Source organism: Elgaria multicarinata, chromosome 3 (genome assembly GCF_023053635.1).
Source record: "Elgaria multicarinata webbii isolate HBS135686 ecotype San Diego chromosome 3, rElgMul1.1.pri, whole genome shotgun sequence".
Taxonomy (NCBI): Eukaryota; Metazoa; Chordata; class Lepidosauria; order Squamata; family Anguidae; genus Elgaria; species Elgaria multicarinata.
In genome coordinates, this window is record NC_086173.1 from 117,887,244 (window position 1) to 117,903,280 (window position 16,037).

At 41.4% G+C, this 16,037-nt stretch overlaps 1 protein-coding gene across 2 annotated transcripts in view; it reads left to right on the forward strand.

The window, feature by feature from the left end:
• Nucleotides 1–16,037, forward strand: part of MGLL (monoglyceride lipase) — a 99,483-nt gene that overhangs the window by 59,950 nt on the left and 23,496 nt on the right. For both annotated transcript variants that reach the window (XM_063121376.1, XM_063121375.1), the window contains exon 4: nucleotides 14,680–14,816. In XM_063121376.1, the coding sequence (XP_062977446.1) occupies nucleotides 14,680–14,816 (137 nt within the window). The remainder of the gene's footprint in view (nucleotides 1–14,679; nucleotides 14,817–16,037) is intronic.

Here is a 16,037-nt window from a genome sequence, read left to right on the forward strand (position 1 = left end):
CTCCTTACCCAAGGATCAAGAAATCTTAAGTTTTAGTAGTGTTCTTTGAAGGATGACCAATCTAAAAAGTTATAACAAGCAGGATGAACAAACCTACCAAAGAGCTGGAAATAGATGAGTTTTGTTGAAATGAAATGAAAATGTTTTCTAGTTAACAAGCTGTCATTTGGGACATAATAGTATGTGCATGTTGGAAAGCGTAGCCACATGGATTGCCCTTAATGCCTGCGATGTAAAAATCCGTGGTGTGGTGATCTGGTTTCGTGCTTCAGCTGTTTTTTTTTTAGAACACTGAATTATTAAAGGTAAATGTTATGACCCTCCTTCCTTAGTTTGTAATAATTTCTCTGAAATTGTTGCTAGAAGCTCTAATAATGGCAAGATAACATTTCATTTGGCCTCTTCCGAAGGTGTTCTTTCTCCTTTTTTCTTCCCCCACCATCAATGTTCTTGGTTAAAAATAACAGGGACATGATGTTAGTCGTCATCTCTTTAAAACCTGAGACTCATTGTCACAATGGAATACTTGTGCAAAGGTAAAACTCTGGCAGTGCTCATACCAGAACAGGATGTGGACCTTCTGCTCTCAGCACACTTGGTTGTCCATGGGATAGTGCAGACACCCTCAGAATATAAGACGTGCCTGATCTCTCTTTTGAGCAGCCATTGTATGCGGTGAAGTTGGGACATTCTGGAGGGATTTTTCTGTTCCAGTTGCCTATTACCAGAGGAAAGAAGCAAGGCATGATTTTTCATTCATGAAGCCTGATGAAAAGTCACATGACATATATATATATATATATATATATATATATATATATATATATTCCTATTGAGGACTGATCGTGCAAAAAAGGGATGCACATACAGAAGTGTATGTCTGCAGTTAGCCTTTCATGACTGGAGATTTGCATATGGCTAATGAGAATTAAATCTTAGGGTAAGTGTCTATGAGCAAGAACATTAAACTGCAACTGTGCCTCTAAAATGTGTTCTAGCCATCTTTCTCCAGTACATGCCCACGTGCAATCTGAGGTCCTCAAAGCACACAATTACATTGCATGTTGGAAGACCCACCATAGTAGGTAGATACGAGAGATTTTAGTCCTGGGGAGGGACTCTGATACAATACATGCTTTGCATGTTGAAGGCTCCACCAACTGTGCCAGCATCTCCAGGTAGGGCTGGAGAAGGCCTTTTGTCTGAATCCTGGAGAGTCGCTGCCAGTCAGGCTAGGCAATACTGAGCGAGATGGATCCATCGTTTGACTTGATATGAGGCACTGACCTATAAAGATTTCCACTAACAAGGGTGACTTTTGAAATAGTTTTCATGGTTATATGCGCATGAAAATGCTTTGTCAGAATATCTCACCCGGGTGGCACACTTAGTGAAAGATCACACAAACTGGATCAATCCAGGAAGATGGTGGATCAAAAAATGGTGCTTGAAGCATGTTCTGTGGATAATGGTGCATTGCGATGAAATATTTTCACGAGTTATGCATTTAGCACAATCATTCCAAAAGCTATCCTGTAAATGCAAAACATTGTCAGAAAAGTATTGTAGGGAGATCACATCAGATACTTTTGTGTAGCCTTGCACAAATATTCTATTGCCCCTGATACTGATTATATAATCTCTGTGCTTTAAACACTTTTTGTGGAAGCAATTGGTGTAAAAATAATAATTTAAGAAAAAAATATGCAGAGTTGTGTGGTTGATTATCTGAAGACTAAATTTGCCCCCTAACATTGATAGAGGCAGAGGCAGGCAGTTTTTCATACTGAGCTATTCTAACTGGTGGGAATTAATGTCTCCCCTGGCATTGGGAATCATTTTGCTTAGCACTGGGGGTGGGGGGCTTGCAACAAATTTACCAGATGAGAGGTTTTCTACTCCACAGCAATAAGGCAGAAATAATTTTAGCCTAGAAAATTGCCTCTTTCCAATTATTTTCTCCCCCCCCCCCCTGCCAAGACAACAAAACAACAATGTATGTGTTGTGCAGGCAGTAGTCTAAAAATACCTCAGCTCTCCAAAAATGCATGCCTGGTGGGAGGAGATCCTTCTCAATGTGTTGTACTGTGAGAGGCAGGCAAAGAAAAGTAATCTTGTGAACACTGAAAAGGAATAGATATTCATCATGCAGGAAACAAGAAGATTGCTTGTTCCAGCAAAGAGACATCTGTAATACAAGAAACAGAACTGATATGCCCTATTGCAGGAAAATAGATGATGAACTCAGCCCATGGTAACCACAAGTAAAAGCCATCATGAGCTAGCTGCCAGCAGCATGGCTGTCATATGGTGGCTATCACCAACATGCATGCATGATTCAGTTTTGGCACGCTGTGACCCTAAATGTGGTTTAGAATTAGCAAGCAGCAAACAGAACATAATGCATGCCGATGAATTTTAACAACTGTCTTGCCTGAAAGTTGGCATGGGATAGCTTTTTCACGTGATTGTCACTGGTTGAAACAGTCATGAGATCAGGCCCCTTGGTTTCTAATATATAGGAATGGATAGGATACATCCAGATGACAGCTTCCAGTACTGACAATTCAGTCTTGTTGTGCATTGTAGAGTGTGTGGGAAGTACACCCTTTTGCCCTCACCCATGACCTCATGCTCAACACGGGAAGCCAGCTGGGCAGATTGTACAGAACATTCTGGCCTTGCAAAAATCCCAACAAGCCAACTCGACTGATCAAACAGTATAAAACATCATCAAGAGGCTTAACTGTGCAAGAAAAGTGACAAAGAATCTTGTGTGTGCATAAGAACTAATTCATGGATTACCACATCCAATCCATTAAATAATAGCTCTGTATATGTGGCCTTGAATATGGGAATCCCGACAAGATCTGTTGCTTAAGCTGTTCTAGCACAGGCAGGAGAGGACAGAATGAACATTCAAAGCCCTAAACAGTTTGGGGCCAGGTTATTTGAAGGAACACCTCCTCCCATATGTACCTGCCCGGACCTTAAGATCATCCACAGGGGCCCTTCTCCATGAGCCCCTGCCAAAGGAAGTGAGGCAGGTGGCTACTAGGAAGAGGGCTTTCTCCGCTGTGGCACCCTAGCTGTGGAATGAGCTCCCCAGAGAGGTCCGCCTGGCACCTACACTATACTCCTTTTGTCGCCAGCTGAAGACCTTTTTATTCTCTCAGTATTTTAACACTTAATTTTAACTTAAATTTAAATTTTATTCTTCTAATTCTGTATTTTAATCTTATGTAAGCCTATGCGGCAGGGCCTTGCTATTTACTGTTTTACTCTGTACAGCACCATGTACATTGATGGTGCTATATAAATAAATAAATAATAATAATAATAATAATAATAATAATAATATCAATTTCTGCTGCATGGTTTTATCCTGGTTGTGCTATTTATACTGTATTTTGTATTTGTGTTTTTAGGCTGTTGGTTGTTTTATTATGGTTTTTGTGAACTGCCCAGAGAGCTTCGGCTATTGGGCAGTATAAAAATGTAATAAATAAATAAATAAACAGCTAAAGCAGTACCCTAACATGTGCAAAACCAGGTTTGCCCCACTTGCCTCTAAAAATAAGTTAACACCCCCATACACACCTTTGTGATAGCTTTTCCCAAATGTGTGGTGTTGTTAACAGGATGGGCCCTGTCTCTGACCACTCTGAGGTTATATGGCAGCTTTCCACATGTGGATCGCAACTCCCATGCTGGATGGAGGATCCTAGGTTGGGGAAGACTGATGGCTGAGCATCACTGATAGCATGAAGATAGAGTTGGTTCCTAGCATCTGAACGGAGGTTTCTACTCCTACAGATTCATGGAGCCTAGCACTACAGTGATGTGTGTATGTGCATGTTTTATCATGGGTGTGTTTATTTTAATTTTTGTACAATATCTTGGGTGTTAGTTAAAATAGAAAAGCAGTATCGGAACTGTTAAAATAAAATGAAATGAAATGAAAAACTAAATATCTGCACCTAGGACCAGGTTTTTAAAACCTCCATCTTCCGTTCAGTGTTAAAGGATTGTTCCCAGATTGATATACTATGAGTTTTTCTGTATGTTTCTATTTGAGATGCTTTCTGTATGCTCTAGGAGTCGTATTGGCTTTGCCATGTCCAAAAGGACGCAAACTCTTGATTTTTCCAGATGATGATGACATGCCCCACCCTGAGCATTTTAATTCTGTTTGGGCCTGACTGTTGAATTTGCAGTGTTGCTGATTCCATGAATAATTAAATGTCATGTATTTCGTTAATCAAGTACAGCCTTCACTCCTTCATGAAAAATCATTTTTGATTTGTGTGTTTTTATTCCATTGGGAGTTCTTCTGACATCACTTAAAATAAATGTTTACAGAACAAATCCAGCTGAAACCAGTAGCTAAGTTTCTGTGTCCCCCTTTTGAACTTCAACTATTCCAAGCTCTTCCCTATCCCACCATAACTGTGTATGTGTTTCGTATAGTCCAAAGTCAATGTAATTCTAAGGAAATTGCACTCTTGTTTATCCAAACTGTTCATTATCCAAATATTTTGCATGACTTCCAGGCCATCTGGGAAAGAGAAGTCATGATGTCCATATGCTTCTTACTTATTTAAACTTGAAGTAAACATCTGTACAAACAGGGAAATGGAGAGCAGGGGAGATTGTGTGCTGGATAAAAGATTAGACTGTTCATTGGTAGTGGGAGCCTTTTTTCCGGTCTGGTCTGGGCATTTTATTTACTGAACCCCCTTTCTCTATGTGTTTCTGTATTGGCAACCTATTTTTGACCTTAAAAAGGTAAGTTGTAATAATACCAGGAAAGCACTACTAGCCACTATTGTAACAGTAAAATAATACGCTTCAGCAAACTTGAATTTGTTTTTGTTTTTTTAAGAAAGGTTCAGTTGGAAAGCTAGTGGAAATTTTATTTTTATTTTTTTATTTATTGCATTTTTATACAGCCCAATAGCCGAAGCTCCCTGGGCGGTTCACAAAAACATGACTGAATATTAATTAAAAATCTAGATATTAATTGAAAGAATTAATTCAAAGTATACAAACATGAAAAGAATCCTGCTTGACTGGACCATGAATGCATCTAGTCCAGTGTTTTGTTTTTAACAGTGCAAGCCGAATGCTGTCTGGAAGTCACAAGCAGGATGTGAAGGCAAAATCCCTTCCTCGTTTCTCTCCAGCACCTATTATTATTGTTGTTGTTGTTGTTGTTGTTGTTATTTATATAGCACCAACAATGTACTTGGTGCTGTACAGAATATATAAATAAAACAGCAATACCCTGCCTTAGAGGCTTACAGTCTAAAATCACATTAAAACATATGAAGGGGGAAGGGGTTACACAAAACAGAAATAAGGGAATAATCATAGCAATGAGAATAGTAAATCAGGCTAAAATACCAAAAGCTAATACTCTGCACCTGTAATGCAGAGGTACACTACCTCTGAACTTGGAGCTTGCATTTAGGTATCAGAACTTATTCCTATCCTTCATGAATGTGCTCTATCCCTTTGCATCAGCAAATGAAATTATCTTGTGCACAAGTATACGTTCTTTGGAGGAAACGTTTATTATTAAAGGGGCATTTGCAGACTTGCTTAATGTCAAGTAGTTCCTTGGATGGCAACTCCTTGATATTAAATCAAGGGATCTCAGCAGTTTTTGCTGCTTAGAATAATAAGCTGTTCTGTACACGGCCGGAGAGCTCCTGCTACTGTTGAGTCCCTAGCGGGATTTGCAGAATAACTTCCTATTCTCATTCCATCATTAATTCAGCCACTACTACAATGAATCTAGAACTTGTCTTATTGAAGGCCTCTTGTGATGTAATAAGTGTCCCTTTACATGTGTGAATTTTAACTCCTGAGAGATTCTCTTTGGAGGTGATAATTAATTGCCTCACTAGTGTTCATTGGGAAGTTCTTGCCTTTTTAAAGGCAGAACATTCAAGCCTTCATAGTGATACTTAAATTGAATAGTTAACATATCCTCAAAAGTACAAGTTGAATTATTGCTGCTACCCCTGAATGCCCTGATTTAGACTAATGGATCATAAATTTTGTCTCTTCCCCATCATCTGCATGACCATGCTATCCAACTGGAGCTGTTAAAGTTATCTCCTTTGTCTTTCAGAACTATGGCACCCACACTGTATTTCAAGAATCAGCCTGCCAATATGTCTACATTTACTTGATTTGGGCATCATTCTGAATGAATGAAAAGGCAAAAGACCCTAAGAAGAGCCCCAGGGATCAGTCTGTCATGAAGGACTGATTGGCAGTCCGTCTGTCCTGAAGGACTGATTGGCAGTCTGGAAGTCCGTCATAGAACAGGGGCTTATCCAAACTCCCTCTTTAAATCATCCTGGCTGCGCAGTGGCAATGCATTGTTTATGGTGTAGCCACCAATGCACAGCCACATCGGGCTTCTCCCTCCAAAACTGTGCTTTTTCGCGGTGTCAATTTAGCTCAGTTTTCTAAGTTGCTCTGAGGTCGATTCCCCCTAGGGTAAGAGCAATCATTATTCAACAGCTGCTAGGTCTCATGTCAGCTACCACGACCATCATCAAATTTATGAGACTCAAAATGAGAGCACTCCAGAATTGGTTTATTCAACACTTCGACACCAGAGACAACTCGAGATGAGTGTGCTTGCAAGTGCTATCATTGGTAAAGAGATAGCTGCTCTGGTGGACAGACCTTGGCAATCCCCTACAGGGCATGCCTTTCACACACCCTACGCCATTGCAAACGGTAACAACAGATGCCTCTCTAATAGGATGGTGAGCTCACTGTGGGACACTCCTTGTCCAGGGCCTTTGGTCAAAGGAGGAGACACAAAAGCACATAAACCTCCTAGAGCTCCTGGCCATAGAAAAGAGCCTTCGATACTGTGTTCACTGGTCATCGAGTCCAAATAGCATCAGACAATACAACCGTTGTATACCATCTGAACAAACAAGGCAGAACTCGGTCACTGCCATTGATATTGCTCACGGTTCAGACTGGTGTATCAAGAGTAAGATAGACGTCACGGCCATACACATTTCAGGAAAGGACAATGTACTTGCAGGCACACTGAGACGAACCTATTCACCGTCCCACAAATGGAAAATGGACATGGCTGCCTTGCAGAAGCTTTTCAGCCTTTGGGGACAGCCAGAGATGGACCTGTTTACCACAAGCACCAATGCCAAATGCAGCCACTTTTGCAGCTGTGTGGGCAAAGGGAGAGGCTCCCTCGGGGATGTGTTTGCTCGTGTGTGGAAGGGTCCACTTCTTTACATGTTTCCCCCATACCTGCTTCTAATGAGAGTCATAGCTAAGACTCAGAGCAGCAGAGTCTGTTGCTCTGAGCACTCTGTTCACACAATGGCCAACCAGCCATCAGCCAGGGACCAACAAGCAGGACATGGTGCAACAGCGCCCCTCTGCCCATATACCCCAGCAACTGGTGCACACAGGCTTAGTGCCTCGAATACTGGAGATAGCCCACAACTTGGCCTGATTCCTTTTCCTGATCATGTTAGCACAAGTACTTGTCCAAAAATGCATGCTGCCCAGGCAGGAGAGGAGCAGAATAATTATTAACATTATTCATTTAGGCAGATTGCTTGCACATATTGTAGCAAGTAACTACGACATTTCCTTGTTTTATTTGTCCTCACCATCATCCAGCAAGCTGGGTCACTGCTAGTTTAGCTTAATAGATGAAACACTAAGCCTGAAGAAAAATGATTTGTTTAAAACTACCTGGTGAATCAGTTTGGCCAAGCTTGGAGAACCAGTTCATCCATCCATGCTCATTATTTGATTGGCAGCTGGAAGTATGAAACTATGTGAGGTGATATGAAGCAACAACAGTTCTACATATGACATTTATTATTTATTACAATGATTTATATCGTCTTTCATGCTACAAATGCTTCCAAGGCAGCTTACAAGCAACATTAAAATATATTTATGAAATCACAGTAAGCAATATTATCATCAGAATATTTCCCACACTGGGCCATCTACCTCAAGCTGCCCCATGGGGAAAAGGCAGGGCTCTGAGGTCTTCTTCACCTGCCTGCCTTCCTCTCTCTCTTTCTCTCCTGGAATCCTTCCCACAGGCCAGTTGATGGTAGATGGCCCTGTGAGGAAAGTATCCTGGAACAGGCCTGGCTTTAAATCTGTGCTAGCCTGTTCACACATGAAAACCATCATAGCTAAATGCTGCAGCTTTCAAGCAATAAATATACATGTGTAAACCAGGCCAGATTTGATCCAAGATGAAGTTTCATGCCAAGAGACTTGCTTCTCCTATCAGCGGCAGGGTCTTGCTATTTACTGCTTTACTCTGTACAGCACCATGTACACTGATGGTGCTATATAAATAAATAATAATAATAATAATAAGAGTCATCAGTCTGAGACAACCACTTTAGACTGACAATATTTCAGCCATATCTCCTTGCTAAGCATTTTTATTTTTCACAGCTATTTCTGCACTTTACCCACTTTTGTACCAGAAATATTTATTTATTGACTTATAGAATTTTATATTTATAATTTTCAGCTATGTTTCCATGTTGGTTTACATAAAAATAAAACAAAATAATAATGCAAATCCAGGATTCTGGTTAAAAACAAACTGTAACAGGAGCTGAAAGCAAGCCTGGGAAAATAATAATGTCCTTGCCTGGCAGAGAAATGGTAACAATATGGATGCCAGGGAGGGAATTCTACAAGCATGACTAACTTTGCCATTGTTTACATGATATTTCTAACCCAATTTCTAGCATGTTTACTTGGTAATAAATTCTATTGAGTTTAATGGGGCTTATTTCCAGGATTGCAGCTGTTTCTGGGAAGAACAGATATAAATTATGTTACTCTGATTTTTCCAGAAATTCTTGGTTGTCTTTCAACTCATCTCATGTTCTAATTGTTCCCTTGAATGTGTGAAGAAGAGCTTGGAAACTCAAAGTGAGTCTAGGGCCCTGCTTACCTTACAAACTTAAAAAAAGTTTTGTTTGATTGCTCCCCACCCCTCCCCTTGACCTGGGATTTGTAGTTCATTGAGATGCTGGGAACTCTCTGTTTAGAAATTTCTAACTCCTCTGAGAGAACCAAAATTCCCATAGTTCCCCAGGAAGAGGAAATGACTGCCAGACCAGTTTACATTTCCAGTACGGATAGGCATTATGTACAGTTATTTATCTTAGGGTGACCAACTGTCAGGATTTCCCCGGATTTGTCCTGGTTTTTGTTCTTTCCATGGTGTCAGGGGGAATTTTCTATAATTTTCAATAATGTCCTGGAATGACACACCTTCCTCTTTAAGGCTGCCATTAGCATGGCAGGAGGGAATGACATGCTTTCTTGAGGCACATCATTCCCCCACCCCGAGCTCCAATTGAGGTCTTAAAGGGGAAAGTGGGTCATTCGTGGACATTATAGAAAAGGCCCCAATTGGAGTGGATGGTGGTGGTACAGAATGAAATCCTTTCCCCTCCTCCACTCCAATCAGGTTCTTTAAGGTGGCGGGGGAATAACGTACTTTCTGCAGGACTCAGAAAGCTGCTTCCCCCCCACACACACACTAGGTGTCCTCTTTTTTGGTTTCCCAAATATGGTCACCCTAATTTATCTCCGTTTAATTTATTTTGCAAATAGGCCTTACAAAGTTAAAATATGCTAAAGGCTCACTTTTTTGTGTGTGAAAGCAAATGTGATTCGAGCGTACACCCCACACATTTGTGCCAGAGCGCATTTGATTAATAACAAGAACGGCTTAAAAGACAGCAGCACTTACCGCTGATGTAAACAATGGAGGAGGGGACAGAAACTGAGAGGGAATAGGGTTTGAGTTGCCTGCTTGAAGAGGAATGAGGAGAGATAAAACTGAGGTGGCTAAATCTGCTAAGCAATGAACTACTCTGCCAAGTGTAGCGGTAGAAGGATCATCATCTGGTATATGTAATTAAACAAAGAGGGAGGGGGGAAATGCTAGCAATTATCTTTTTTCAAAGAAACAATTTCAGAGGAACAGGAGAACTGAGCTCTGGGTCCCAGGAATCCTAGGAAACCGGATGGAAGCCCCTGCATGCTAAGATATTGGAGTGTATTATTGCAGCTATCCCCTTTGAACTTAAAGATGCTGAAATTAGATTGAAATAGCTACTTACAGAGCAGTCAAGATGTATTTGTTTGGTGTGATGCTGTAAAGTGTGTCAGAATGAAGAGATGCTAATTGCAGCTTCATCTTCCTGAGGGATCATCAGGTGCAGAATTTTGCTGTACTTTGCTTCCCCCCCTTCTTTTTAGTCAGACCATGATCCCACTACAGTCAACAGCACTGTGTTTAATTGAAGACTTCTGAAAATGGCCTCAGTGATCCAAAGCTATATAAGCTATATAAACGTAGCCATTTTTAGGATGCCAGTAGCTCACACATTCTAGGGGTGGCAATCAGGAGGGATTCAAAAGGTAACATTTTGGAGGTTGCTGCAGGTGAAAACTGAGTTCTCGCATTGCAAAACTAGAGATCAGCCTCCCCCAGCTTGATGCCCTCCAGATGTGTTGTACTACAATTCCCAGCATTCCCAACCAGTACATCCAATGGCCATAGTTCTAGACCACTCACATGGGTTAACAATTCAGACCAAGGTAACAGGGAAATTGAGCCTTATTATTCCAGGGTTGCTGAGAAGCCTTTGGTGAATAAGAACTGCTTCTAGGTGATGAGGCAGGGAAACTTAACAAAAACTGGATCTTTTTTCCTTTTAGGCCACAAACTACCAATGCAAATACATTTGGGCATTGTTGTTTACTTGTTGGCAAGACTGCTTTATTCTTGAACAGAAGATTTATAGTTAGCAATGGACACACCTGCGTCCAGCTCCATTGGACACCTGCTAAGCCACTGCCCACCGCCGTTTGCGGTGCTGTGTGCATTGCTTCAGAGCCGAGCAAGTGGCCGACAAAGCTGCAGGGCCACCCACCCTCATCTAGACCCACTACTGTGCCCAGCAAGGGTGACTCCAGAAATGACATGTTTCTAAAGCTGTGTAAATGGCAGCCCAAAAGGCCCCCTTTACACAACATTAAAGGGGCACGTTACGGCTGCCATTTCCATAATTTTCAAAATGTGCAATTTCCAGAGCCACTGTTGTTGCGCACGATGGCTGGCTGGCTGCCGAGCCACAGGGCAATCGAAGAACGGGCCGGTGAGCTCAGCAAACTAGGTCGGGGGAGTCCACCGGAATCCCAGGCCCAGTGGCCGCCTGCAGCATCCCTGTTATAGCGGGTTTCCAGCCACAACGTGGGTAGATCCACCTTAGACCTTCCTTGGTTTTGTTTTGTTTCCGTAACATCTCAATCAGTTATGGCCTTGAATTTGTTCCATACAGTTTCAGTTCTGTAATCTCCATCTCTGAAAACAGGGCACACCAGCTGTGTATTAATTGGCCCAGGTGAATCTTTTCTTCCTCTAAGTCCACTGATATTTAAAACTATCTAAAGGACGTAAGTTAGCATTAATAGGAAGGGCTTCGCTGTGCCTGTTTTTGCATCTGTTTTAAGAGGGTATGGCTAGACTGACAGTATCAGAATGGAAAAAGCGCTTACAGAATTTGCATGAGCAGATCTGGGAGGGAAATCTATAGTGCAGGCAAGAGACATGCCTTACCAAATGTTCCTTTGAGTAGTGACAGAAATCTCAATGCTCTGAATTCCTCCCACATCCCAGCTTGGCTATTCAGCATTTTTCCCTTTGGGAATCAGAACTGCAATGATTACAGAGCTGTAATTTTGGCTCAATAATATGGCACCAGGCCACCTATTCAGATCAGTTTATCATCAGTGCCTATTGCTGTTCTCTAGTTCTGTTCCTCAAGGCATAATTAAGAATTTCAATAGCCCAGTGAAGTAAACAATCCTTTTCTGGCAGTAGATAAGGAAGGGGGTGCTAATAATTATTTTTCTATTTTTAATTGCATTGGACCATATTCCTACAATCTGCAATCAGTTCTTATTCAGGCTGTGAACATAAGAAGACCCCCTGCTGGAACAGACGAAGGCACATATAATGTAGTATCCTATTTCTCATAGTGGCCAGCCAGTTTCATATATTCATTTATATCCTAGCTTTCCTCCAAAGAGCTCAATACAGTGTTCCTGGTCATCCATTCACCCCGCCCCGCCCCGCCCCACCCCATGCTTTTTTATCAAAACAATCTGTGAAGTAGGTCAGGCCGAGAGGGTGTGAGTGGGCCAAGATCACCCAGAGCTTTTCTATATGGGGCTGTTAATCAACTATATCTTCTTCTGGTTTTGTTGAAATGAAATCCGAGCACTACATGAAAAGCATTTCCTTTGCTGCTTTTTGACTACATAACCTCTACATGGCACTGTAGTATAGTGGAATAGTGCAAATACACAAGTGGAAAAAGTGCTTTCTTTCACAAATGATGCCGCATTTTCCCTGCTGTAACGAAATGTCTCCAAAATTGCTCCTTAAAAATAGAAGAATAACTGGAGGGTTGCAGTATCTTCCAAAGAACTTGTAAACAACCATGGGAAGGGAATGATGAGCAAACTATAAATGCCTCCTATAGAAAAGCTCCTAGTAAGCTTCGTGATTAAGTGGGGATTTGAACACTACATTGTCTTTGCCCCTCAGCAACTGAGCATGGAAGTTCTATTTAGCATCATGGCTAGTAACTGTTGATAGGCATGTCTTCCATAACCCCCAATGTCTTTCAGAAATAGCCAGTGCAGAGGGCCAGATGATATGAAGAGTGGGACATGCTGGTTATTTCTGAAAAAGAAATTGTGTACTCAAGGACAATCCACGTGATTAATGTAATGTTTGACCCTATACTAGTAGGCATGCCTACATCTTGGGACAGTGAATTTTATTAATATATTACACATTCTTTGACAAAGTACCCCGCCCTCCCCAACCTAGTGCCCTCCAGATGTAATGGACTGCAACTCCCATAATTCTCATGGACATGCTGTCTGAATTATGGGAGTTGCAGTCTAATATATCTGAAAGGCACCCGGCTGGGGAAGGGTGGTCTGTCCTGAATCTGTTGTCATTCAGTTCCATTGGGTGACCCTGAATTCTTGCATTATGGAAGAGCGGGGAAAATGCTCTCTATCCATTTCCTTCACAGCACACATAATTTGATAAACCTCTATGACGTTCCCCCTTAATTATTATTTTTCTGAAGTAGAAAGCCCCTGAACACTTCCATTTTTCCTTGTGGGGAAGTTGCTGCAACTTCCTGCACCCTTTCCAGCTGTTTTGCTGCAACTTCCGGCACCTTTTCCAGCTGTTTTGATAACTTTTTTGGGATGGGGTGATCACAACTGTACACAGTATACAAAATGCAGCCACATCATAAGTTTACAATGGAACATTGTGATACTGTCTGGATTATTTTCAGTTCCCCTTTCCTAATAGTCCATTGTAGGGAATTTGCCTTTTGTGCTGCTGCCACAAACTATTTCCTCCATGGTTCAGACCCCTTCAGTGCATATGGGAAGTTAGCTAGTGTGTGTTTGCATGACTTTATACTTATACTGAAGTTTTGTAGTAATTGTCAGGAGACTTTTAAATATTATTAATTACCTTGTAGGGAACCACTGAGTTTTTATGTAATGGGATTGTGGAGAAAAGAATGAAAATACACTGGCTTTCTAAGATTTTTAAAAGATGGCTTCTGAAGGCCTGATGAGGGCATGCAATTCTACTGGCAGTAAATAAAGTAGTTAAAATGCAACACATAAGATCAAACAATGCTATGTTCTATAGTCTTGTATCTCATATCATGGGTAATATCCTAATGCTCCCTTTCCTTCAAGTTAGTTTGCAGTGTTGAAATTTACAGTAAGATTTGACATGCATTCTTCCCAGCTTCTACTACTTGGTGCATTCCCTCTCTCTGTGTTGTGGATTACCACACTTTTGATCATTTCTGTAACTGTCAGCCATTTCCTTCACTGGTATGCAGGTTTGGATCCAAACAGGTGCTGCCTTTGCACCAGAAATTCCTTTTAGCCTTTCCCAGTACAATCAACATATTTTTTTCAAACTGGATATTTTACATAGCTAGCAGCATAGTTCTGGGAGCCAATAATATGGGACTTCTTTCTGGATGTGTGCATATGTTGAAATATTTGTGTAGTCATTATAACTGACAGACGTTCTGTCAGACTGCTAGTCAATGAATCCTTCGCTCTGTGTGTCTGTGGAAAGAGGCATCCCATCCAACAAGGGAGGGGCCACTCGTTGGAACAGGTTTCCAGGCATGGCTGTCCTCCTCTTTTTGTTGAAAGAGGAACTGAATCCAGGTAGATTATTATTAATAACACCCAGAAAAAGACACAAGTCATCTTACAACAAAATTTGAAACATACAAAAATTTAAAACAGCTGAAAATCATGGTGATCATGGTGAACCAGAAATACCGTAGGCCATTAGTTATATCCTTGTTGTTGGATGACACAAATTCATATATTGATAATGCATAGGGCTGCTTGTAGGTGAACTAGAATACATACATATATCATTTTTGACTTTCTGGTGGATTTCAAATGCACTCCTGCCTAGAGCATCTTTACATTAAAGGTATTAAATATGTTTGATGTAGCAGGTCGCTTTTCCTTTCCCCTCCACAGTTGGCCATGGGCAGAGTGAAGGAGACCGTATGGTCGTGTCAGACTTCCATGTGTTTGTCAGAGACAGCTTGCAGCACATTGACCTCATGAAGAAAGATCACCCAGGCCTCCCTGTGTTCCTTCTAGGGCACTCCATGGTAAGCACACTGCACCATTCCTACTTAATGGAATACTGGCCTCCTACAGAGTAGCAGAGGGCAGGACATTTTTTCACTGTGGCCTTTTCTCTCCCCACCCCCACCTCACTGTTTTTCTTTATTTTATTTTACTTTGGCTTTACATGATTACTAAAAGCTGTGATTGTACCACTGGAGTTATTTGTCAACAGACACAATCACAAGGGATGGAGTAAGACATCTACACCCACCACCCACACAGATATATACGCTACCTCCGTGAGCACCAAAGAACTATCAGATTGTGACTTACAGAAATGTAAGAGGGGGGTAAAACACAGATTGGATTTGCGATATTGCAATGGCCTGTGGAGTCTCTAGGCCTTGCTGTGGTTCCCAATCTTCCCAAAGCGTTAACTAGTCAGAAGTTTACACTTTATCTCATACACACACACACCACTTTACAGGTTGAATTAAGCTGCCTTTCCTCTTATTGATGTTGGTCAAGACATCTCTCTACTAGTTAAGGACCATAGACAGTGTAACATGGGGAACCAATTTGCCCTTTGTCTGGAATCTGTGACTTTGTGAAAAGGGAGGCTGAACACACCACTCTGGTAGGCTTTTGCAATGGTAAAAAAAGACAGGGGAAGAGAAGGAGAATTCACGTGACTGGCCACAATATTAGGATATGAATGAAATAAAAGTAAGTTTTGAGTGACTAACGCCAGTTTTTGTCCAGGGCACAAAGTAAGGTAGTAAGAATAGGAGACCCATAGCTTTCCAGAAGCTTGTGTGGCAGAAGGCAGAGTACTTCTAGCAGTAGGCAAAATATAGTTTATTTGTTTTGTAGCTTTATTCCATTTCCCTTAGTCCATTTATCTTAATATGGACTTTGATTCATTATAGATTATATTGTTGGTTAAAGCAGCTTCCAGATGTTTTGGCCTACAACACCCATTAGCCCCAGCTAGCTTGGCCAATGGTCAGGGATGATGGAAGTTGTAGGCCAAATCACCCAGGTTAGGGAAGAGTGTGTTAAAGAATGAGGGACGGAAGTAGGCTAGTTGCCTTCTGGGAAGACCCACTCTTCGCAGGGTTATGTCTTTCCTGTGCTAATTCTTCTCTGACTGTTTGAAGCAGTCTGAAGTGTTTCACTCACTCTCAATTAGCGTGTTGTTTAAAGGATGAGGAAATATAAACAGCAGACTAGTAGAGGTCTACCAGCTGGCTTACACTTTG